At 42.8% G+C, this 26,643-nt stretch overlaps 2 protein-coding genes and 1 long non-coding RNA gene across 8 annotated transcripts in view; 1 reads left to right on the top strand and 2 right to left on the bottom strand.

Moving 5' to 3' along the window:
- Nucleotides 1-5,118, bottom strand: part of LOC137301907 (cell migration-inducing and hyaluronan-binding protein-like) — a 194,917-nt gene extending 189,799 nt beyond the window's left edge. For both annotated transcript variants that reach the window (XM_067971627.1, XM_067971626.1), the window contains exon 1: nucleotides 4,858-5,118. The gene's annotated coding sequence lies outside the window, so the exon portion shown is untranslated. The remainder of the gene's footprint in view (nucleotides 1-4,857) is intronic.
- LOC137301905 (inactive cell surface hyaluronidase CEMIP2-like) overlaps nucleotides 1-26,643 on the bottom strand; it is a 120,262-nt gene that overhangs the window by 79,775 nt on the left and 13,844 nt on the right. For all 5 annotated transcript variants that reach the window (XM_067971622.1, XM_067971625.1, XM_067971621.1 and 2 more), the window contains exons 3-8: nucleotides 20,803-21,306; nucleotides 16,323-16,373; nucleotides 4,128-4,268; nucleotides 3,265-3,823; nucleotides 1,417-1,586; nucleotides 335-523 (exon numbers count right to left, since the gene is read on the bottom strand). In XM_067971622.1, the coding sequence (XP_067827723.1) occupies nucleotides 335-523; nucleotides 1,417-1,586; nucleotides 3,265-3,823; nucleotides 4,128-4,268; nucleotides 16,323-16,373; nucleotides 20,803-21,306 (1,614 nt within the window). The remainder of the gene's footprint in view (nucleotides 1-334; nucleotides 524-1,416; nucleotides 1,587-3,264; nucleotides 3,824-4,127; nucleotides 4,269-16,322; nucleotides 16,374-20,802; nucleotides 21,307-26,643) is intronic.
- Nucleotides 6,672-26,643, top strand: part of LOC137301908 (uncharacterized) — a 33,169-nt gene continuing 13,197 nt past the window's right edge. The window contains exons 1-2 of the long non-coding RNA XR_010958390.1: nucleotides 6,672-6,868; nucleotides 21,027-21,148. This is a non-coding gene — a long non-coding RNA (uncharacterized lncRNA). The remainder of the gene's footprint in view (nucleotides 6,869-21,026; nucleotides 21,149-26,643) is intronic.

A 26,643-nucleotide genomic window follows, 5' to 3' on the forward strand; every position in this document is an offset into this window, starting at 1 on the left:
AATAAAAAGGAAATACCTTACCCCCAACCAATTGAAGGGGTACGGATTTACTGGAGAAAACTAAACATGAGTAAATAGTCCAATGTTTACTACACTTGATATTCCAGTCTTAAAAAAATACTTTACTCAAGTCTATTTTTTTTTGATAAAGTTAGAAAAAGGCAAGAAAGAGATTGCATTTCAGGTTTTTTCCCCAATTAAAACTTAAATAACATATCCCATAATTTAAATCTATATTTCAAATAAAAGTGCCAATGTGCTGATGCTAAGCATGTCTAAGATCTAAAAAGTTTTCAAAAAGAAAAAACAGAAGTTGCAGATTAACATTTCTTACCATCAATTTTAACCTGATTAACTTTGCATTTAGGGCAGGGAAGAAGATTAAAATCTTCGGCCTGATACATAGAATAATCAGTGCTAGCAATGACTATTTGGTCACCAGGCAACCAGCTTGTAGCGTCATCCATTAAATCAAGAATTACACCTTTCGACACTTCTACACGAAAGCCACAGTGAGGCACACCTGTCAAACAAAATTTAAACAGTTTACAAAGAAGCAAAATATTTATGAGATGTGTGCAGTCAATGATACCACCATTTAATTAAGAGAAATTAGCTTTTTCTAGATTACCGATTTCCTTACAGTGTCAGCAAGGCTAGTAACTTCTCAATGATTAGTCAGTTTTTTCATTCTCATCTCCCTTCCTGCCCTCACCACCACGCCACCCCCCGCCCGTTGTGTGACAATCCATTTTAACTGCTGATGCAATAGTACGATTAGCCAGTAAAAGTCACAAGAGGGACAAGTCAGATCCTTTTTTTTCTCATTCCTATTATCTCCCCCAAGATTATCAGTTGTAGAACACTATTTTAGTAACTCACTGATTTGAACTGACAATTATCAAACTTCATTCATGAGCCCAGTCAACCATTTCAGTTACCAGGCCACCTAGTATATTGCATTTGAGGTTGTTTTAAAAATACATATGTCATTCAATAAAGATGGTATTTTAAACTTAGTTTTAAAAAATATATATTCTATTAAGATGTAGACAGCTGCTTCAGAATTTTCAGCCAGGAGACCCAATAGCAACTGATATTCACACATGGATTTTACAGGGAGCAGGCTGGTCCTTCTTGGTTGGGTCTAGTGGGGGCAAGGGGTTAGTCGGGTTGCAAGCATTGTTCATGGACTACGATTGACAGCTTTAGTGGCATTTGGAAGGCTGGTGGGGACTTGGGTGACTGGTCACCTTGCAGTCTTGCTTCATTTAATCCAAGAAGAGCGAGTGTATGGTGGGGTGGGGGGGGGGGGGGGTAGAGACTCAATTCAATGGGTCTTGATTTGCACTGGATGTTGAGGCCTAATCTAAACCTTGAAAAATAGCAGAAATATAAAACTATTGATCGACTCACCCTGCACCCACTCACTGAAGGCAGTGACAGTGAAATGAATCCCTTCATAGGTCTGAAAGTCTCTTCTCGCTATGGCCATACCAGTTGACCCATTAGGCTGATATAACCGTTTGTCTTCCACAACAAATGACACAGATGCACCAAGAACTCCAACAATAGCCCATGGCTGCCTGAAGTATATCAAAATCCAGATTGGAAAAGTTGCAGAAAGATTATACTGAATATGCTTGGCATCACAATCCATTTAGGATGTTGTATGCATGTGTGTATGCACTTACTTTATACAGAATTACAGTACTTTTCAAAAGATATACATAAAACAGATTTGAAGGACTATTTGTTTCAAGTGCTGACTTTGTCACTTAACCATTCTTTCCAACAAACCTGGCCAGTTGCCCTAGAAAGGACATAGGAGCTGTCCATGGTGGCTCCAATTGTTATCATTAAAATATGCCTTTGTAAAATGTATTTGCCATTGGCATTAAACCAAATCTACTAAAAGACTCTGTTGTCCAGATAACGTGAAGGCTGAACCGTGAAAATCTCATCCCTTTCCCCACCCCGTTCAGAAGATATGCATTAAGTTCCATGCTAAACATGATCATATATGTTTTAGTCTGCGTAACCAAGTTCATTTAACTTGTAATTAATACAATGTAAATATAGTATTTATATTTGTAAAAGTTCAACAGTACTACAATGGGCGAGGAGATACGGTGGGCATAGGAGAGAGATCAGAGGCAAAAACCAATGGAGGGAGCGGTCAAAATGTTACAACTTCACTGGTACCCACAGAGAGAAGGGATAAAATACTCATTGATCCACACATTTCGCCCACTCTCCGTTAACTATGAACACGTGCTTCGGAGTTGAAATTCCGATTACCGAATTTCACCTAGGTATTCCAATTTTAAACGAGAGTAAAATAGAGTTAAACGCTGGTATGTGTAGTTTGCCCCTTGGAATTTATACACGTGCTGTTTTTTGCTGGCTTAGTGAATGAGTAGACACCGCTAACTATTGTCCCCAATTCAGAACTCGGGGTCGAACATGCCTCTTGACAAAGCCACATAAAAGTCCTCAAGTGGGACTTTATCCAGTGCTGGTGTTTAAACGGAGACGTTTCTGTGTTTACTCTATTTTTGACCCCACTCTGTACCTTGCCCACCCTGGACTCTTGCCTCTGTTGACCTCTCCTATGTCTCCCATTTTTACCTATTACCGTTCTTGCTGATAGGGAGTCAGGGCGATCTATCACTCAACTCTGAAACCAGTCTACCATCACCATAGAGATTGGGCTGGTTGGAGAGAAAATCAACCGTTTCCCAGTGATATTCCCCATCTCGCTGTGACTAAGAGCGGGTAACGAGATGTAAACGGAGGCACACGCTGACCGGAAGAGAGCTTCCTGGGGTTACATCTACAGATACGAATGGAGAGACGGAAAGCCACACTGACTGAAGGTACTGAGAGATGGAGAAGCTTATCTGTTGGTCAAGTGTCTGAAGGACTCCTGCAGCCTATGCGAACCGAAATACATACATAGAGAGATTATATATGTGACTGTAGGTAGATAGATATATGTGTATGTATGTATAGATATAGATAGATAGGCAAACAAATATAGAATGATCCGTTACCACAACATAGAACAAGGATAGAAAACCGTATTTGAAATAAAATCGGCTCACTAAATGTCTGGAGACCGTTTCACTCGTTCATCTTTGTTGAAAATAAAAGCAGCCGGTTTTAGAATGTAAATTCATTCTCTAAAAACATTAAACAGGAGCTCAGTGATGCAGTTACTGCAACATAACCCATCGGCATTTTAAAACTCGTACACCTCACCTGTAGCCCAGGTGCCTCGCTTGTTCGCTCCCGAGCAGTTCGCTGATGTCTTGCCTGGCCGGTACTGTCAAACTCCTGGCGGCCGAATCCCCCACAGCCATGGCCACGATCCGGCCTTTCGGTTGGCAACGCAGAAACTCCTGCAGCCGCCTGCTCTCGTTCGCCCAGAGGTGGGTATCGAAACGGTCGGCTGCCAACACGGTGGCCGTCCCTTGGTCTATAACCCTGACGTTGATGCCTCTGCTGCCCCAATGCTTCTCAAAGCGGTAACCTCCATACGGCAGGCCTCCTGGGTACAGAGTTCGGGCTAAAAAAGTCCAAGACAAGTTTTTCCTCCCATGTAACTCTAAGATCCCCCCTTTGTCCACTCCAATGAACTTCTTACCAAAATGCTCCACGTTTGGTTCATCTGTGGACTTGCCGAAAAGAGTGATCACGGCGGTGGAATTGTAGGGACACTTTTCTGCCCCGATGTGAAGCGCCCCTCCGTTCCTGATCAGAATATAGCGGGTTCTTAGAGTGATGGGAGATATTGGTGTGTCTGTAAACACGAGTTTACCTGCGAAATGACACCCACAACACTGTCACCGATGGGCAATAAGGGCTATTGACAATTCTCAACAGGCACGTTCAATCATTACTTATTAAAAAGAACCTGAAACTCTACGTTAGCTTCAGCGCGTTAAGCAATGCTACACTTTCAGATTCTAATCCCTGGCTCTATCTCTACTGTCAGTGAGGAATGTTAAAACATATTTATGAAAAGTGATTTTAATATATAGCAAAATCCGTTTTCATTGCGCAGTGGGGTGATTCACAAGTATGCACAACATTGAAAAGTTGATCAGTAGCCTTAAACTCACCCCCATTCTCTATAATAATGGAATGTACAGACGCCGAAGACTCCAGTCTTAGGAACATCCCGCGTCCAATTTTAACCTTCTTGCTTTCATGGTGACCAGGATTCCAGGGTAATAAATATGCATCTTTATCTGGGCAGCCCGCTAAAAGAGAATACTTATTTCACTATCAAATGTTATTGCAGTTTAAAATATATATATTTCAAATGTTTGTAACAAGGAAATTACACACCTGTTGTACCAAACTTCTCCTCACTGTACAAGTGGTGTGGTGCACAGGGGCCATCATCCCTGCCGCTGATGCTTTGAGTTAATCCTAGTTGCACGTTGTGAGTGTCGTACTAATACGGGGGGAGGATTGCGATCGAGTTTTGGGAAGGGAGGAAAATATTGATTACAAGAGAGGGGCCAGGCGAGTGGGTTATCGAGAATCACAATGGAGAAGGCACAGAACTAAAGCAGATTCGGTAGGGTTTGTTGTTAAAATTGATACCTAGAAATTAGAAATTGTTCACCACAAACTACAGTCAGTTCTCACACACACACCGAGCCCGCACTCATGGACAGGTCACCAGGCGCTGGGGTTCTCCCAGGCACCCCCATAAACACTTTAGAATCTCCACACAAATAATCCCTTAAGCAAACCTTTCCTTAAGACACAACTTAGGGAAAGTGCCCCCCATGCCCCGGGTTACAATGCATCGCTCCGAGCCGGAGCCTGAGCTGTGCGCACCTGTTGCAGACAGTGGGAGGCTGGAATCCGGTGCCGAGGCGGTCGAGCCAGATGTTTCCAGGTGACAGTCGCTCCTGTCCGATTGGGATCGGCCTCGGCTGTCTTGCTTGTGGCCGATATCTCGTCACTCGAGCTGGCTGAACCCGCTGGAAGTCGGTGCTGCTGTCACTGCCCCGGGGGGCCGCTGCTCCTCCTCACGCTGCTGGTCGCTGTCCCAGTGCCGGCCGCCGCCGTATGCCTGGAACCCGGCCGATGCCCCCTTTATTTATATGCCACTCATTGGCTGTTTACCTCGCTCCGGCTACAGCTGAGCACTCGGCCCCGCCCCCGCGGCCGCTGATTGGCTGGGTACCGCCCTTAGTTACAGCGGGTGCCAGGATACCGAGTCTGAAGATTCCAAAGCTCGGGCCCGAGGGGAAGCCCAGCCTCCCTCATGCCCCGCTTTTTCCGGAGGTCTCATTGTTTACCCACCGTATTGAAGCGAAACCCGAGGGGCTTCCCTTCCGACCGGACCCCCGCACCCCGATTCCACCAGTGGCTGTAAGGGTGACCAGGGGAAAACGCGGTCACCATTCCAAAAAACTTCAGCGAATCTGCCTGGCCGGGGCCAACTGCAGTTCCAGGAACCGCACGGGCGAATACAACACACCAGCTGGATTCTGACTGGAAGACAATAAAAGGCTGAGCGAAACCGCCGGGCACAAATAATCCTCTGAATTCATTCAGGCAAAATAAGAGCTCGCACGTCTGTATGCAAAAACCCCAAAGGCAACAAACTGTAAACGTTATCTGTTTCCCTCCTTTAAATAATACCATCAATCGAAGGAAATTCACCTTAAAATGATTCGTTTTCTCAAGCACTTTGCTTTTGTCTAGCACCCAGAGCAGTGAAAGTCCAGGAATATTTTGTAACTTGATCCATTCATTCCCACTTTAATTTTATGTCATTCCTTTTTTGTATCCCCTCTTTTGTTATTTGGACCTCGTTTTATTCCTAAAGCCTCAGCCAGCACCAGAAAGGAATGTAGAAATCACCAACAAATCTCTCCAGGAAGTACATGGGATAAAAAGAACAAACATCAAAAGATGGGTGGTTTCGAAAATAATGCGTTTCCCTACATTGTAGATCACTTCTGGTAAGAGTTTATGTTGGAACTGAGTTCTTCTGGAGTGTGTGGAACACAAATCGGGGAGTCCAACACACATATTACACTAATCTCAGTAAACGTCTGACAGAATGATAGAAATCACCGTACAAAAAGCCATTGCTAGCTTTACAACTGGAGCTGTCTACTCGAATCCCATTCCCCGTAATCTTTTATATTCTTCCTTTTCTAATCCTAATTTGATTTCCTTTCAAATTACGTTATAGTCATCTATACAAACACACCAAATTGTTGACAAAGGTATATTCCAACTCACACAAGATCTGTGTCAGCTATATGAAAGTCGAAACGACAACTTAAGCACTCACCAGTTAACAGACACGCGCTTGCCAAGAACTTACAATTATAAAGCACCTTTAACATGGAAAAAACATTCCTGGGCACTTCACAAGAGCGGGGAAAATTCAGAATCCAAGCAGCTATTGATAGTGGAGGTGACGAAAGATGAAGAAAAAGAAGCACGTTTGCAGGGCGGGGGGGGGGGGTGCTTTTGAGGATGGGGAAGATGCAGCAGATCGGAGGGGTTTAGGAAGGAAACAGCTATGATGGAGGAGTGAAATGCACACCAGTACTGACTCAGAAGAGCAGAGCGTGTGAGGTGGGATGTAGGGGAGGAGGAGGTTACAGAGACGGGGTGGAGCGAGGCCACGGAGAAATTTGTAGTTAAGATTGAGGATTTCAGATTAACTACTAAAGGAAATTGGGAGCGGGCATGTGGAGTCCGGTGGGAACAGGGCTGATTGGTGAGCCGAAACTGAGCGGTGGAGTTCTGGATGAGTTGGAGTTTCTACAGGATGGAGCTCGGGAGACCAGTGAGGAGAGCGTTGGAGAACTGGAGCCTGGAGGTGATAAAGGCATGGCTGATGGTTTCTACAACAGCGGGTGATATTGCAGAGATGGAAATAGGCAGCCTTGGGGATGTGGGGTTGAACAGGACACTGAGCCTAAACAGCGTCAAGCTTTGCCTTTGCAAGTAGCCCAGGGAAGGGCTGAAATCAGGGGGAAGGGTGCAAAACTTCTGGCAAGAATCAAACAGGTTGGCTTTAGTACAAGGCTCACAGGCTGCCGTATACATAGTATCGGACGTGGATGAGACCTTTTGGATCATTTTTATTTGTTAAATTTCACATGCTGAAATATTCCCTATAAGTGAATATTTTCCCAGCTGCCTTACTTTCCATTGTAGTATCAATTTGTTACACTGTGATTCTCGATCAGACCAACAGCCATTTCTCTGAGTCATTACTCTGTGCTTTTAATTTCCTTGAACACTTAAGATATAGAAACAAATATCAAATATGGATGTCAGCCAGAAGAGATAATAATGCATTCTAATACATATTTAATGGAAATTGTAGCTGTGGGGATATTATGCATAATAGATTTAACACAGACGTGAAACACTGATTACTCAAAGCATAAATTGGTTCTTACCTGTATTTTTCCAATTCATTCACAGGATCTGGGCATGGCTGGCAAGGCCAGCATTTATTGCTCATCCCTATTGATACAACTGACTGGCTTGGATTGGTGTGGGACTGGAGTCACATATAGGCCAGACTGGGGAAGGACGGCAGGTTTCCTTCTCTAAAGGACATTAGTGATCCAGTTGGGTTTTTATGACAATCGGATAGCTTCATGGTCACTTTCACAGATACCAGCTTTATACCAGATTTTTTAAAACTGAATTTAATTTCTCAAACTGCCATGGTGGGATTTGAACTCACATTCCTTGGATTATTAATTCAGGCCCCAGGGTTACTAGTCCAGTAACACAGCCACTATGCTACCATTCAAAATCTCAGAGAAATGTTATTTAACAGTTCAAACTGGCCAATATGCCATCTTCAGTATGTATTTTAAGTTGTAGAGCTCCACATTGATCATAGTACATGTTTTGCATGTATCCTTTTTTTGGTCACAAAAATGCTTGCTGTAATGGCAACCAGCAGCCAAGATGTTAAATTCTTCACTCTGTTTGACAGCAACCTGTGGCAGTATGTCCCGCATATGTCAAATCCGTTGCTATAGGTATCACACAATATTATGGTGCTTTCAAGGTGTCAGCCATGGCTCAGTTGTAGTACTCTTGCCTCTGAGTCAGAAGCATGTAGGTTTACGCCCCATTCCAGGGACTTGAGCTTCAGGTGAGACCAAGGTCCCAAACCCACGACCTCTACCACCTAGAAGGACAAAGGCTGCAGGCACATGGGAACAACACCACCTGCATGTTCCCCTCCAAGTCACACCCCATCCCGACTTGGAAATATATCACCGTTCCTTCATCAATTCCTTCAGCTGGGTCAAAATCCTGGAACTCCCTACCTAACAGCACTGTGGGAGAACCTTCACCACACGGACTGCAGCGGTTCAAGATGGCTGCTCACCACCGCCTTCTCAAGGGCAATTAGGGATGGGCAATAAATGCTGGCCTTGCCAGTGACGCCCACATCCCATGAACAAATTTTTTAAAAGGTGGATGTAAAAGATCCCACGGCACTATTCAAAGAAGACACAGGGAGTTGTCCTAGTCAATATTAATCCCTCAATCATCATCGCTAAAATAGGTAATCTGGTCATTTATCGCATTTCTGTTTGTGGGATTTGCTGTATGCAAACTGTCTGCCGCAATCCCCTGCATTACAACAGTGACTACTACAAAAGCACTTTATTGACTGTAAAGCGCTTTGGAATGTCCCGAGGATGTGAAAGGTGCTATATAAATGCAAGTTCTTTCTTTCTTCTTTATATTATTCTTCCAGCATAACATTCTCTACTTGTAATTGCAAGCTCCCTGTTTGGTAGTTATTTTACGTGAGTCTGTGGTTTTCCTGGAACCTCCTTCAGCATGCTAGGAACTCATTACAATACTGGCAGAGTTCAGACAGCCTGGGCTGTACTGTTGCTTAACCTGTGGCTCTATTTTGTTTGGCCCAATAACTGATGCCCCAAACTTTCTCAATTCTTATGAGGAGATTCTTTAACGTATCTAGAACCTTCCATCCTTTTATAAAATAATAATTTTATGAGATCTTTACAGAAAACACTAAACTGGAAATGCTGGAAATCTGAAACAAAAGCAGAAAATGCAGGTCAGTCAGCATTTGTAAGATGAAGAGACAGGTTAACATTGCATAGAGCCCTCCTTCAGATCTGCTGGGTAAGGATTCTCCTCAAAAGTCAACGTGTCATTTCTTTTTACCGGTGCTGACTTGTGGATTTACAGCATTTTCTTCTTTTGTTTATGAGATCGTTATATGCGTTAGAGAGATGTCGTTTGCATGAAGATGCACTAGTAACTCCGGAATCCAGGAGTGCACAACCTACTTATTTTTGAAAGTTAAGAAAACATTTCAAGCACATGCTGTTTACAGGAAGTCACAGCGTGTTGTGAGAAATACAGTTTATAAAACTGGTGCGATTTTCTATCAGCTTGGGTGGCCCATTTTTAGAGGACAAATTTTCTGTTGGTACACTAGTATTTACTAATCAATACTGATTAAATTATGATTAAAATATTGAAACCGATTAAACCCTCATAGACTAATCAAAACTCCTCACAATGGATAAATGATAGCAAGAAAGAACTTGCATTTATACAGCACCTTTCATACCCCAGAATGTCACAAAGAGCTTCACAGCCCAATTAATTATTTTCTGAAGTTGATTTGTAGGGAAACACAGCAGCTAATTTGCACACATCAAGCTCCCACAAAAAGCAAAATGATAAACAACCAGATAATCTATTTCGAGTGGTGTTGTTTGAGGGATATTGACCAGGACCCCAGGAGAACACCCCTCTGAATAGTAGCATTGGATCATTTACATCCACCTGAATAAGCAAATGGGGGTCTCGGTTTAATGTCTCATCCGAACATCATCACGTCTGACAGTGCAGCATTCCCTGAGTGCATTAGCGTAAATTTTGTGTTCAATTCTCTAAAGTGGGATATGAACCCACGACATTCTAACTCAGAGGTGCAAATGCCACCATTGAGCCAAACTGCTACTTAAACTATGTGAAAGGGAGTGGTAGTGGATACCATAGAAGTGACCCTTCATTGCTGATGACATTGATTTCTGTAGTCAGGCTGCTATTTTTAAAGTAGGACACATATGAAGCAAGTTTTCATCACTGTATTGTTATATTGTTGATTTTGATCAGGGAATTTTTATACAACTATACGATGCTCTTTTAGACTCCCATTATAATCCAAACAAACTTGCCATGTCAGTTTCTCTTTAAATAAAGACAGTTAGAACATGCTATTAAGAAAAAAGTCAGTTCACATATAATTTTTGCAGACATTGCAAGGTTAAAAATAGCACAAAGCAAACAGTCTATTAATGCTTTCATAGATAAGTAAGTATCAATAGGAAGCATCTGAGACAACCATGAAAACCATAATGGTATCTGAGTCTCATTTGAAGAGAAGAAAATTGATTCCCATCCAACTGTGGCTTGAACATTAGGCTCATCATACTAGTCAGCTTTTATCATTACCTGATTTTGTTGCAAATAAAGTTTAAGTAATTGATATTAACATTACCTTTCAATAATCATACCTTATGCAGCAGAACATGTGCAAGAGGGACCTTAAGAAAAGTTTCCCAAAGACATTCTATTTTAAAAGTATACAGCATATCTGATCTTTGCATTCTTTAAACTGTACATTTACCCGAGGTCTATATACCTGGAACAATCCAAGTAACAGTATTAAGCAAGGAACAGTTTATCTCAGGTTAATTTTCATTCAACTGCTATTTAAAGGTGCAAAAAGTGGATCAAATCTGACCCAAACACTGACTAACAGATGGTTTCCCTTTGAGTTTATTTATTTGATATGAGCTAATCTCCTTGGACAGTAGGTGGCAGCACCAGCAGTGCAGTAGGGAGAGAGTTGCTGGAAGGTACAGTTCTGGTGGGAGTTTTGAAAACTTAACACTGTCTGGTTTCTTTTTGCTGTTGGGACATATATAGAAACAAAAGATAAAGATAAGCAGAGAACTAACTAGTCAACTGGCTATCTATTTTTTCTCTCTAATGAAAAGATGATGACTGCACAAAGCTTCCTACTAGAGCAGTGCTGCTCCTGCCTTATTTGTATTCACGATTGCTGACTGCCATTCTCTTTTAAAAATTCTCTCCCCTTTTTCCTCCCCTGAAGACGACAACTTTTACTGGAGTATAGTCCCAGGTAAACCTCCAGTACCTTGCCGAAGTGGGCACTTTCCAATCTATGAGACTTGACAGCAAGTGTTGGCAGGAAATTTAACTGTGAAGGGCATCACCATCAAGCCCAATCCTTCCCTCACTGACATCCAAACATTCATGCTTTCCAGCTGGGGTCACTGAACAGCAATCAGGAGCGGGAGCCATGTCTGAGCTTACTTCTCCCTAGCCCAATGGAGGCCGATTGGAGCATTCAACACCTGCCCAGCTGAGATGAGTTCACTGAGCACAGACAGGGGATTGAACTTGGAACTTTAAGAACATAAGAACATAAGAAATAGGAGCAGGAGTAGACCAATCGGCCCCTCGAGCCTGCTCCGCCATTCAATAAGATCATGGCTGATCTGATCCTAACCTCAAATCTAAATTCATGTCCAATTTCCTGCCCGCTCCCCGTAACCCCTAATTCCCTTTACTTCTAGGAAACTGTCTATTTCTGTTTTAAATTTATTCAATGATGTAGCTTCCACAGCTTCCTGGGGCAGCAAATTCCACAGACCTACTACCCTCTGAGTGAAGAAGTTTCCCCTCATCTCAGTTTTGAAAGAGCAGCCCCTTATTCTAAGATTATGCCCCCTAGTTCTAGTTTCACCCATCCTTGGGAACATCCTTACCGCATCCACCCGATCAAGCCCCTTCACAATCTTATATGTTTCAATAAGATCGCCTCTCATTCTTCTGAACTCCAATGAGTAGAGTCCCAATCTACTCAACCTCTCCTCATATGTCCACCCCCTCATCCACCGGGATTAACCGAGTGAACCTTCTTTGTACTGCCTCGAGAGCAAGTATGTCTTTTCTTAAGTATGGAGACCAAAACTGTATGCAGTATTCCAGGTGCGGTCTCACCAATACCTTATATAACTGCAGCAGTACCTCCCTGTTTTTATATTCTATCCCCCTAGCAATAAAAGCCAACATTCCGTTGGCCTTCTTGATCACCTGCTGCACCTGCAAACTAACTTTTTGATTTTCTTGCACTAGGACCCCCAGATCCCTTTGTACTGCAGTACTTTCCAGTTTCTCGCCATTAAGATAATAACTTGCTCTCTGATTTTTCCTGCCAAAGTGCATAACCTCACATTTTCCAATATTGTATTGCATCTGCCAAATCTCCGCCCACTCACCCAGCCTGTCTATATCCCCTTGTAGGTTTTTTATGTCCTCCTCACTCTCTACTTTCCCTCCCATCTTTGTATCATCTGCAAACTTTGATATGTTACACTCGGTCCCCTCCTCCAAATCGTTAATATAGATTGTAAAGAGTTGGGGACCCAGCACCGACCCCTGCGGAACACCACTGGCTACTGGTTGCCAGTCCGAGAATGTACCATTTATCCCAACTCTCTGCTTCCTGTTAGATAACCAATCTTCCACCCATGCCAGAATATTACCCCCAATCCAGTGATTCTTTATCTTGAGCAATAATCTTTTATGTGGCACCTTGTCGAATGCCTTCTGGAAGTCTAAATACACTACGTCCACTGGTTCCCCTTTATCCACCCTGTACGTTATATCCTCAAGGAACTCAAGCAAATTTGTCAGACATGACTTCCTCTTCGTAAAGCCATGCTGACTTTGTCCTATTAAATTATGTTTATCCAAATGTTCCGCTACTGTCTCCTTAATAATAGACTCCAAAATTTTACCCACCACAGATGTTAGGCTAACTGGTCTATAATTTCCAGCCTTCTGCCTACTACCCTTTTTAAATAAGGGTGTTACATTAGCAGTTTTCCAATCTGCCGGGACCTTTGCCGAGTCCAGAGAATTTTGGAAAATTATTACCAAAGCATCCACAATCCCTACTGCCACTTCCCTCAAGACCCTAGGATGTAAGCCATCAGGTCCAGGGGATTTATCCGCCTTGAGTCCCATTAATTTACTGAGTACCAATTCCTTAGTGATTTTAATCGTATTTAGTTCCTCCCCCCCTAGAGCCCCCTGTTTGTCCAGTGTTTCTAGCATGTTTGCCTTAGGATCACACTGTGGAGTGGATTTGCCCACCAACTTCCCCAACCTTAAGAGCAATTGTTCTCTCTTACTTATTGACCCCTGGTTTGACGTACTATTTGGCCGTTTCCTCCTTCAGTAACACAGGCTGGGGGCCCTGGCCAATTTTCTAACCTGATGCCCAGTCGTTGCTGTCTTTTGTACTTCACCAGTCTTCTCAGTATTGCTAACCTGCTTGAGAGGACACACAAGTCATCCTGCTTCAAAACCAAATGCCCAGCTCCTCAAGAATGGCAATCAGTGGAACGAAGCCAAAGACTGGGACCAAGGACGTAGGCTGCACCGCTGCTATTCAGGATACTTGGCTTGTGAATGAGCAGTGGTGCTCCCAACAGTAGCTAGGTGTGAGGCCCCATTGCTTAATTTTTTTTAATCGGATGTGGGAGTTGCTGGCATTTATTGCTTGCTAGATACAACTGAGTAGCTTGCTAGGCCACTTCAGAGGGCAGTTAAGAGTTAACCACATTGGTGTAGGACTGGAATCACGTATGGGCCAAACCAGGTAAGGATGGCAGGTTTCCTCCTCTAAAGGACATTAGTGTGTGCATATAAAAGGGAATAAGGAAATGGCAGAGATGTTAAACAAGTAGTTTTTGCTTACTGTCTTCACAGTAGAAGTGGAAGCAAGGGTCTAATGAGAGTGAGGAACTTAAAGTAATTAAGAGTAATAAAGAAAAATACTGGAGAAATTAATGGGACTAAAAGGCAACAAATCCCCTGGACCAGGTGACCTACATCCTAGGATTTTAAAAGAGATGGCTGCAGAGATAGTGGATGCATTGGTTTTGATCTTCCAGAATTGCCTAGATTCTAGAACGGTCCCCCATGGATTGCAAGCTAGCAAATATAACCCCGCTTTCAAGAAAGGAAGCGAGAGAAAACAGGGAACTATAGGCCAGTTAGCCTGACATCAGTAGTAGGGAAAATGCTGGAATCTATTATTGAAGCATAGTAACAGCGCACTTAGAAAATCATAATGTGATTAGGCAGAGTCAACACGGTTTTATGAAAGGGAAATCGCGTTTGACAAATCTGTTAAGAGTTTTTTGAAGGTGTAACTAGCAAGGTAGATAAGGGGGACCCAGTGGATATAGTATATTCGGATTTTCAAAAGGTATTCGATGAGGTGCCACGTAAGAGATTGTTACATAAGATTAGGGCTCATGGGATTGGGGGTAATATATTAGCATGGATTGAGGATTGGTTAACAGACAGAAAACAGAGAGTAAAAATAAACGGGTCATTTTCGGGTTGGCAGGTTGTAACTAGTGGGATGCCACAAGGATCAGCTGCTTGGGCCTCAGCTGTTTACAATATATACCAATGACTTAGATGAGGGGACCGAGTATAATGTATCCAAGTTTGCTAATGATACAAAGCTAGGTGGGAAAGTCGGCTGTGAGGAAGACGCAATGAGGCTGCAAAGGGATATAGACAGGTCAAGTGAGTGGGCAAGAAGGTGGCAAATGGATATAATGTGGGAAAATGTCAAATTATCCACTTTAGTAGGAAGAATAGAAAAGCAGAATATTTTTTAAAAGGTGAGGACTAAGAAATGTTGGTATTCAGAAGGATTTGGGTGTCCTTGTACACGAATCACAGAAAATTAAATGCAGGTACAGTAAGAAATTAGGAAGGCAAATGGTATGTTAGCCTTTATTGCAAGGGGGTTGGAGTATAAGAGTAAGGAGGTTTTGTTGCAACTATATAGGACTCTGGTGACCCCGTACCTGGTGTACTGTGTACAGTTTTGGTCTCCTTACCTAAGGAAGAATATACTTGCCTTAGAAGGGGTGCAACGAAGGTTTGCTAGATTGACTCCTGGGATGAGAGGATTATCCTATGAGGAGAGATTGAGTAGAATGGGCCTACATTCTCTAGAGTTTAGAAGAATGAGAGGTGAGTGACCTCATTGAAACGTATAAAAGTCTAGAACTAGAGGTCATAGTCTCGAGATAAAGGGTCGACCATTTAGGACCGAGATGAGGAGAAATTTCTTCACTCAGAGGGTTGTGAGTCTTTGGAATTCTCTCTCCCAGAGGGCTGTGGATGCTCAGTCATTGAGTATCTTCAAGGCTGAGATTGATGGATATTTGGACACCAAGGGAATCAAGGGATATGGGGATAGGACAGGAAGCAGAGCAGGCTCAAGGGGCCATATGGCCTACTCCTATTTCTTATGTAATGAACCAATTGGGTTTTTATGACAATCCAACAGTTTCATGGTCACTTTTACTGATACCAGCTTTTATTTTCAGATTTTTTTTTAAAACTGAATTTAAATCTCAAACTGCCATGGTGGGATTTAAACTCATGTTCTACTGGATTATTAATCCAGACCACTGGATCACTAGTCTAGTGACATAACCACTATGCTACCTTACTCTGGTTTACTGTTTGCTCAACCCTCCACCTTCCCATTTAAAAGAATTACCTCTTACCGAAATTTCTCTTTTAACACAAAACGCAAGAATGTCTGTCATTCTCCATAATTAACCACCCACTAAATATTATTCTCAGACAGTGCTTTCCATGATTATATTAGCAAATTATACTGGGGGAAAACAGATTTCCTCCTGTTTCTCATTAAAAGAGGAGTTATGTGGCCTGGATTCACTCAACAGTTTATTTTTAGAACTGACTACTTACTGATGCGTATCACCTCTCTCCCTCTCCTTCTCTCTCTCATCTATCCATATTATTTATATATCAAACACCGACCAAGAGAGTAAATATTATATCCAATAAAACTCATAAACTAGAGTTTCTGTCAAGAATGGCAATATTTTGAGAATAGTGTATCTTATTCATGACCTCTCCCATCAAATTTAGAATAGAGCACTGCTTTCAAATTCACCAACACACTCAATGAGAGCTGTCCCATAGCTGAGATAGAAAATGGAGCAGGAAACAAATGGGAAGGATTGCATTGTACCCGAGAAGTCCCAAATAAATAGCATGTACTGACGGTCCCATACTTCCACACTGTCTGAAGTTTCTGGGTACTATTAATGTATAAACCAATTGAAGTAAAGATCTCAGCAGTACTCTACCTGGTTTAAAAGACTTTCTGTGGGTCCTGTTCACTTTCAGCCATTTTAAGACTGTGGAAACAAAGGAAATGGAAAGACATAACATGGAAAACCAGAAGCATCCAGGCAAATCATCTAGAAAAAATAATGTATATAAGCAACTTGAGTGAATGGGATGGTTAAAATTAATCAAAGGGAAGCTAGATAAACATGAGGGAAAAAGGAATGGAAGGATATGTTGATGGGGAAGGGTGGGAGAAGGCTCGTGTGGAGCAGAAACACCGGCATGGACCTGTCTGGCCTGTTTCTGTGCTGTACATTCCATGTAATTCTATGTAATTAGAGCACTTATTTTTAAGTATTTCAGATGGTATTCTATCAGACAGTTGGATTAACCAAAGGTGGGCTTAGTGATGCTACAGACCATGCAATGAATGTGGTCGTACAAACTGTGATGTGAGTAGTAATATAGTAAATATAGACTGAATAATCACTGTCAGGGTATGATATGGTCTTCAATTGTACAGTTACGGCCAGTTGTTAGAAAATGAGTTGAAACATATGAACAGGAGCAGGCCATTCAGCCTCTCGAGCCTGCTTCACCATTCAATTAGATCATGGCCGATCTGTACTTCAACTCTATTTACCCACCTTCATTCCATATCCCTTAATACCCTTATCCAACAAAAATCTCAGTCTTGAAAATTTCAATTGACCCCCAGCATCCACCGCCTTTTGGGGGAGAGAGTTTCAGAATTCTACTACCCTTCGTGTGAAAAAGTGCTTCCTGATTTCCCTCCTGAGTGGCCTAGCTCCAATTTTAAGAATATGTCCCCTTGTTCTTGATTTCCCCATAAGAGGAAACAGTTTCTCTATATCTACCCTATCGAATCCTTTTAACATTTCAAACACTGATGGAAGTTTTGGGGGATATTGAGGCCCCAAAATATGGAGAAGGTCCAGAGAGGGCCATCAGTGTGATGGCAAGTCTCAGAACTCTGAGTTATCAGGATAGGCTCAGAGAATTGAGGCTTTATTCATTGGAGAAAAGTAGACTTCGAGGAGATCTGATTGAGGTTTTTAAAATGATGAAGGGAATAGATTCTGTCTGGGTGGATGGATTATTTGAGCTGGATAGGGAAGGGAGAACTAGGGCCATGAATATAAAATATGAAAAGCAAAGAGTTAAGTTAGCTGCCAGTATTTCTTCTTAGGAAGAATCATTGGCCTCTGGAATAGATTGCCGAAATGTGTACTAAGTTTGGATTTACTGAAGTCCTTCAAAAGGAGCAGGATGAGTTCCTGAGAGACAAGGACATTTCCAGTTTAAAAGGTATACGGATGGGTAGCTGTAATTATTGATATTCAATACTAATGTCTCCTGATTACCTTTAGAGGTTAGGGAGGAATTTCTTCCTAAATTAGCCTCGGGTGTTTCCTCCATTCTTTTGCCTCGCCCAGGCTGTACCATGCCCAGATAGGATAGGCCTGATGAGACCAGTTGGTCTTTTCCTGTCTTTTTTTGTATGTTTCACGTCTTTCATGTAAAATCTGGGACAAAGGGGCTGGAATACAATCAAGAAGTGATGCTTGTTGTACCGAGCCTTGGTCAGACCCCATCTGGAGTGCTGCATTCAGTTTTGGGCTCCGAACCTCAGGAAAGATATATTGGCCTTGGCAGGGGTACAGCACAGATGCACCAGAGTGATACCAGAGCTCAAAGGGTTTAATTATGAGGACAGGTTGCATAAACCTGGCTTGTATTCCCTTGAGTTTAGAAGGTTGAGGGTGATCTAATTGAGGTGTTTAAAATGAAAAGGATTCGATAGGGCAGATAGAGAGAAACTATTTCCTCGGCGGGGGAATCCATAACAAGGGGGCACAATCTTGAAATTAGAGCTTAGGCCATTCAGGAAGAATTTTTTTCATGCAAAGGGTAGTGGAAATCTGGAACTTGATCCCCAAAAGGCTGTAGATGCTGCGTAAATTGAAATTTTCAAGACTGGGATTATTAGGTTTTTGTTAGGTAGGGGTATCAAGAGATATGGATCAAGGGTGGATAGGTGGAGTTGAGGTGCAGATCAGCCATGATTTAATTGAATGGCAGAACAGGCTTGAGGGGCTGAATGGACGACTCCTGCTCCTGTGTAGAAATGTAGAAACTTTATGCTCAAGTTTATATGGTCTGTGAACCTCAGGATGTAACAGGTGACAGCGCAAGCACTTACTTTATTCTTACTTACCGTTTCTGAGCTGCCTATTGATCCTAACATTACTCATGTGGTAGCATTATGAGGTAGCTGCTGTCAATGAACTATACTATAAAATTAATTGTTAAAAATCAGGCTGACTTAATTAAACTCTTAAAATAACATTAGTCTGCAGAGTATGAATTCACTGCATCAACATTGCGAGCTGGCTCTTGCACACTCAGTTCCCAGAATCTGAATTAAAAGACCTAAATAGAAGCGTAGAAGCTTTCAGCTGTTGAGAATGTCTTCTAACAATGTAAGCAGCATTCCTGATTAACCAGAACCACAGATATAATTAGTAACACATTCTATGTACAGTATTTACTGCAGGGGACAGTTACAGCCACAAGGAACAGCACAGGAATGAAGAGAATCACTGAATTAAAATCTTGTTACTTATTGATCAATTGAGGTCCTACGCAAATCACTTTAAGATAAGAGGGATCATTTTCTTTTTAACAGGGAGAAAGACAAAAATAACATTCCCTACTTGTCCTTTTTTTTTGGGGGGGGTGCATAATTGGAAATAATGGAGAGAGGATAATCTGTATTCATTTTAATTAGTTAATTATTAATTTGAATAGTTCAGGTGACCAATGCTGATTTAACATACAAGAAAGAAATGTATTAATTAAGAAGTGGATTAAATCCAATGTAGGATGAACAAATTTGACACAGTGCATATAATAGTATCAATGGCGAAACTGAATAAACAATATGACTGTTGTGCGACAGATTTAAGAGTGATATGAAAATCACCCCTATAGTATCGACGTTCTACAAATTCATTCTTTCATTCATTCATCCATTCATTCATTCCACTATATATATATATAAGCAAGTTGTGAAATGGTTCTGGTGCAAAAAGAAAGAAGAAAGACTTCCACTTATATAGCACCTTTCACAACCTCAGGACATCCCAAAGTGCTTCACAGCCAATTAAATACTTTTGAAGGGTAATCACTGTTGTAATGTAGGAAACGCAGCAGCTAATTTGTGCACAGAAAGATCCCACAAACAGCAATGAGATAATGACCAGGTCATTTGTTTTACTGACATTGGTTGAGGAATAAATATTATCCAGGACAGTGGGAGAACCTCCTTCTTTGAATAGTGCCTTGGGATCTTTTACTTCCACTTGGGAGGACAGATGGGGCCACAGCTTAACATGTCATCTGAAGGACAGGTCCTCCAACAGTGCAGCGCTCCATCAGTACTGCACTCAAATAAATGTCAGCCTGGTTTATGTGCTCAAGTCTCTGGAGCGGAGCTTGAATTATATATATATATATATATATACTATTTAATAATTTGTACTTTTGTTGATTGTTGTAAAAATAATGAGATGAAGCCTTCAATGCATATTGTTGACAAGTTAGAATTCATTCTGAATTCCTCAGTGGGTTAGGTACTTATGAACAGCAGTCAACATGGGTCTTATTTTAAAATAGTTTCCGGGAACTATTTGGCAGTGATCCATTCCTTTTAGGATTTAATTCGCATTATCAGATACAAGAAACAGACAACTCCTCAGACAACATCTGTTTCACGTTTTGAAAAAACGATCAACATTAATTTTACTTTTAAAAAAGAAAAACCACAAATGCTGGAAATCTGAAATAAACACAGAAAATACTGGAAATTCACAGCAGGTCAGTCATGAGGAAAGACAGATTAATGATCCACGCTGACCGACACTTTAAAAAATTTATTCGCGGGATGTTAGCATCGCTGGCAAGGCCACATTTATTGCCCATCCCAAGTTGCCCTGATAAGGTGATGGTAGGCCTTCTTCTTGAACAGCTGCAAGTGTAGCAGTTTTGATACAACTGAGTGGCTTGCTAGGTCACTTCAGAAGGCAGTTAGAGTCAACCACATTGCTGTGTAGAGTCTACTCCTGTTAGTTCAAAGTCAATTCATTCAAATTACTGAATGAATTGAATTCGAATTGTGCTGGAAAAGTCTCCAGTGCCATTTTATTCCAATTGCTTAATTCAAATTACTCGATAAATCAATTTTAGCACAGAGAAAGACGTTGAATTAACAGATTCAACTGTATGTCCAACATTTTTGGATTTTGCTTCACTTTTACTTTTCTTTGGGATCTGTCCGAGGATTTGAGATGATCCATATTCAATGGTTTCCCAACTGGGATTCATATTTGTGGTCAGATACCAAGTGTGTTCATGAATTTAGAACACTCAATAAAGCTACTTAGAATGAAAGAAAGATCATAAATAAATACGTACCATGTTTATTCTGGTTTTTAACTGTCTTTTCCAATATCTTTTTTTGCTTATTAACCAATAATTTCTTCACAATGGAGAATGATTTTGCTTGATGCCTATCTACCAACAAGCCCAACCTTTTCAGGAAGAGTAAGACTTGGTAAAGTAACTGTGGCTTTATCTTAACTTTAACAAGATTGAGCGGATTAATTTGGGTAATCTGGTAATTCCGTTTCTGATCACAGGTTGCAAGTGGGAAAAAATCCAGCGGCAAAGTTTTCCCCGAAGCTTTTCTCAGTACGTAATTGGTTATTTTAACAAGAATGTCGCAAGGCAGTAGCATTTCCTTCACTTTCTTCATGCTCTGGTAGGTAGTCAACAAACTGATTTCCTGTTTCCCTTTTCTAGGCCTTGCACTCCGTGCTACTCGTTTGTAATGTGGGTAAATGTCAGACAAATCGGCCGTGCCATCTCGGGGCAAGAGTGACACGTTCCAGGGAGAAGTTCGAATACTTTGATCATAATCTGTGGGCAAAAAGCAGTCAAATTGTCAGAATCTTTTAATAAAATACATGGATTGTAATGCAGGTGCACTAATGAATGCCTAATTCCAGCTATCTATTACGGTATATGGTAAAGAGTTAGAAAGAAAGACTTGCATTTATATAGTACCTTTCACGACCTCAGGACGTCTCAAAGCACTTTACAGCTAGTGAAATACTTTTGAAATGTAGTCACTATTGTAATGTAGGTCCCACAATATAATGACCAGATAATCTGATTTAGGGATAAATATTGGCCAGGACACTGGGGAGATGTCCCCTACTCTTCTTCAGAACAGTACCATAAGATCTTTTACATCCACCTGAGAGGTTTCACATCTCATCTGAAAGATAGTACCTCGAACAGCACAGCACTCCATCAGTACTGCACTGGAGTGTCAGTCTAAATTATATGCACGGGTCCCTGGAGTAGGACATGAACCCACAACCTTTGACTCAGCGGCAAATTTGCTATCACCAAGTCACGGCTAACAGCTGCACAACATACAGTACAGTAGATAGCCCGTTACTGGGTGCTCCCCATCACGGGCAGGGAATTTACCCTGCGCACAAATGGTAAGATCCGAGGAACCCCGGCTATTGGGCCTTGGGCCTCATTCTCATACAATCAGTGCTTGAGGAGCCCCAAGCACATAAGTAGTGAAAGTTCGGGCTACTGCTAGTGCACAGGTAAGTGATGGCTTCGGGGAGGGATCGTGGGTCTCGGGGGTGGGGGGGGGGATCGCGGGTCTCGGGGGAGAGTGATAGGGGGTAAACGTGCCTCGGTGTTGGAGATCTCGGGAGGGGGAAGGGAGATCAGAGGTCAGGGCCGGGGCATGGATGTCGGGGATCGGGGGGGAAGGACATCGGAGGTTGGAATCAGCGTCTGGAGGTCGGAGATCTCGTTTGGAGGGGGCCGGGAGCTATGGCGGTGGTTTACAGGTATATAATTTACCTTTTTACTGCGGGTGATCTGTAGGGTTGGTTTCCCAGAGTGCAGCCAGCGATGGTTCCTGCTGCCTCAGGCCAAACTGATGCTGGAGCGGGGGCCTCAAGCAGGTGTTAGGCCCCTTATTTGCATATGCAAAGGGATTCACACCTGCTTCAGGCATGGATAAAGGACACCTCTTAATTGTCCTTACCCAATATGGCGGGTGGTGCACTTCCAGTCGGAAGTGTGTGTGAACTTCCTGCCCGCCATTGTGGAATCAATTTCTAGGCCTAGGCCTCTTTAGGTAAAACCTAGAACTCCATTCGTTTTTTTATGGCCTTATTAACCTGAGGTGCTGCCTTTAATGTCCTGTGAACCTGTATCCCCAAATCCCTCTGCTCTTCCAAAGCACTTGTACTTCCATTCAGAGTGTAATTACTGCTGTTAATTGTCTACAAAAACATAGCACCTCACACCTACTGACGTTGAATTCCATCTACCGGTTTTTAGCTCATCCTATCAATATCCCTTTGCAGCTTTCTTTGGTATTCTAAAGAATTAATTATATCCCTTATTTTTGTATAATCTGCACCATTCCCTCGAGTCCAATATCCAAATCATTGATATACACAGTGAACAGAAGTGGCCACTGAACTGAACCCTGTGGGACACCGCTACCCACTTCCAACTACTCTGAAAACTGCCCTTAATTCCTACTCTCTGTTTTCTTCTTTCTAACCAATTTTTATCCAGTCTTCTATCCTCCTCCTAATTCCACACCCCTTAATCTTCCCTAGTAATCTCCTGTGTTGTACTTGCCGAAGTCCATGTACACTACATCCAATGTATTTCCCCCATCTACCACCTCAAAGAATTTTATGAGATTTGTCAAGCAACATTGTCTCTTTTGAAATCCATGCTGGCCACTTCTAACTATTTTCTCTTTTTTTGAGATACGTGGGAATTTCATTCTCAACTAGAGACTCTAAAACTTTCCCTACTGCAGATGTTAAGATAACTGGCCTGTAATTATCTGGATTAGCTCTATTCCCCTTTTTTAAAATAGGTACTACACTGGCCGCTCTCCCATCCTCAGCACCCTCTCCTGCCCGTCGGTCGGGGTGGGGGGGGAATTAAAATCGAGGCCATTATTTCAAGGGCCTTAACAATTTCCTTCCTAATCTCCCTCAGAATCCAAGGATGTATCCCATCGGGCCCTGGCACTTTGTCTTCCTTTAGCCTAAATAACTTATCTAAAATTTTCCTTTCATCCAGCATAATATCACTCATCTCGCTCTCAACCACTTCAGCTTTCACCTCCACTCCAATGTCCTTTTCTTTAGTAAATACCAACGTAAAGTATTTATTAAATACCTCCACCATTTTTTGATCATCATCTATACATTAACAATTCTCTCCTCGCAGGGATCCCATCTCACTTTAATTTTCTTTTTGTTGATCTACTTGTAACATAATTTACTGTTCCTTTTGATGTTTTTTGATTTTTTTTCTCATATCTCCTCTTAGCTTTCCTTAACCAGAACAAGAGGGTATCTTAAAATTAGAGCTAAGCCATTTAGGAGTGAAACCAAAAAGCATTTCTTCTCACAAAGGGTAGTAGAAACCTGAAACTCTGCTCCAAAAGGCCCTAGATACTTGGAGTCAATTGAAGCTTTTAAGTTGGAGATCGATAGATTTTTGTTAGGTAAGGGTATCGAGATATGGAGCAAAGGTGAATAATTAGGGTTAAGGTACAGATCAGCCATGAACCTATTCAATGGCTGAATAGGCACGAGAGGCTGAATGGCCTACTCCTGTTCCCATGTTCCTTAACCTCTTCTTAATTTCTAATATTCTCCTTTGTTTTTTCTTTTGTTATCATTTTTATAGTCCGTATAGGCAGCTTCTTCAATTTTAATTGGTTTCTAACCTCTTTATGTATCCATGACATCCTAAAACTATTAGGAATTTCCATTTTTTTAATGGAATATACTTATTCTGTAGCTTTCTAATCTCTTTTGTAAAAACATCCCACTGTTGCTCTACAACCCCTGTACAAATTTCTCCTTCCACCTCACCTCTGTTCGCTCATAATGTAATGAAATTCATTTTAGGAATTCCATTCCCTTTTACTCCCTCTGTGTCCAAATTGATGAGTACCTTGTAGTAAAGTCACAACTCATTCAAATAACATGGCAGGAGCTATAATGGTACTAACCATGTCTTGTCATGTACAAGATTACTGCAACGAGCCCCTACTGGATTGTCTCTATTTTTTCTCTTACAAGATAAATTAGCATTTAATCAGAGGGAGTAATAGGCGATACCCACATCCCCGCCCCCCCCCCCCACAGTCTGCATGTTTGAAATGGAAAAAGGAGGCTTATGATAAATGTCAGGTTCATAATTCTGTAGAGAACCAAGCTGAATACAAAATGTACAGAGAAGAACTGAAAAAGGAAATAAGAGAGGCAAAGAGAATGTATGAGAATAGATTAGTGGGTAACATAAAGGGCTCGATGTTACCAGGGCTGCGGGTTCGCGGCGGGGGGGGGCTAGTGGGTAATGCGCCCAGCGAAATCAGTCTGCCCCGCGCGCGATCGCAGCCTAATTGGATTCACTTACATGGTCTTCCGGGTTCCCCACTGCTGATCTGCGCGTCGGGCGGACTGCGCATGCGCTGTAAGGTCTGTCAGCTGGAGGAGCTCTATTTAAAGGGGCAGTCCTCCACTGACAGATGCTGCAACAAATAGCAAAAATTACAGCATGGAGCAGCCCAGGGGGAAGGCTGCTCCCAGTTTAATGATGCCTCACTCCAGGTATCATTAGATGGGGTGAGGAGGAGGGGGAGGACAGAGATCTTCCCCCCGGCGGGCGGGAGGAAGCGGCCTGCCTTTGCCACCAGGAAGGCCTGGCTTGAGGTGGCAGAGGAGGTCACCTGCACCACCAACATATCGCCCACCTGCATACAGTGCAGGAGGCGCTGCAATGACCTAAGTAGGTCAGCCAAAGTGAGTACACTTACTCTTTCCCCTACACTCCATCTGCCACATCACCGCCCCCACCCCACATCTCCTTCTGCACTGCCAACACTACTCTGTCACATCACCCCTCATACCCACTCAAACCTCATCCTCATCTTACCTGCACTTACTCACCGCGCCAGTACTCATCCCACCACTACCACTCAACCCAATCCTCATACAATCTCATGGCTCTATCTCATACTCACCCTCTCATGCATCTCTTTCACAGTCAGCCTCACTCAACCTGCCACTACCTGTGCTGCAGCCACAGGGCATGCATCACATATGTGCAGTAGGAAGCGTAAGGCAAACGTGTCGTGAGCATGAAGGGGATGCACAAGGGTGTGGAGGGTTTGTCATGATTTTTACTTATATTGAATTTCTGACCAACTCACATTACATATTATATTGGCACCACCACTGCCACGTCTTTGCGAATCTTGTCTGGTTTGTGCAATAATGCCCTTTCCTGAGGATCACAATGAAGACCCACAACTGATGCCACCCATTGTGTCACTGCAGAGTGGGTGTCGGTGTATTTGCAGGGCTCTTTTGTGCAGACGACTGAGAGACGTCGGCGATGTCCCCGGTGGCACCCTGGAAGGATGCGGAGGAGAAGTTGTTGAGGGCAGTGGTGACTTTGACAGTGACAGTGACAGGTAAGAAGATGGTGATCGGGCCAACCGGGAGCAGCTCGGCATGAAGGAGGCTGCAGATGTCCACGACTACATGTCGAGTGACTCTGAGCCTCCGTGTGCACTGCTGCTTAGAGAGGTCCAGGAAGCTGAGCCTTGGTCTGTGGACCCTGTGGCGAGGGTAGTGCCCTCTGCGACGCATCTCTCTCTCTCCGGTTGCCCTCCCTCCTGCTGTGCAGGATGTGTCACAGCACTCTGTTGTGGAGCTCCACGTGTCAGAGGTGGACGGCGTGGCCAGCGAGGCTGGTGAGGCTGGTGATGCTATTCGCCCTCCGAGGAGGTCATGACTGCAGCTACAGCGGCCCCCATCCAGAAGATGTATATCTGAGGGTGTCCGCAAGGTAGGTTCATGTCTCTGGACCCCGGGGTAAGTGTGCAAGTTGGTGAATTTTCTTGTCAGGAGGAGGGTGGTGGAGGTCAAACTTTGTCCCAAGGGACAGAGTGGCCTCCTGCAATGAGTGAGGGTCTCCCCCCCACCCCCCCACACCTGTCAAATGGACCTTTGCAGCTGCCACAGGCTGACAGCTGCAACACGTCCATTTCAACTGGGAGTGTTTTCCCCAGTATGGGAAACAGTCCCAGTTGTCTCTAAAATCCCACCCCTCCTCACATATTCCCTTAATCAGGTCTGTTAATGACCTGAAATAGCAATGTAAATAGTCTTAAGT

Source organism: Heptranchias perlo, chromosome 34 (genome assembly GCF_035084215.1).
Source record: "Heptranchias perlo isolate sHepPer1 chromosome 34, sHepPer1.hap1, whole genome shotgun sequence".
In the NCBI taxonomy this organism is placed as follows: domain Eukaryota; kingdom Metazoa; phylum Chordata; class Chondrichthyes; order Hexanchiformes; family Hexanchidae; genus Heptranchias; species Heptranchias perlo.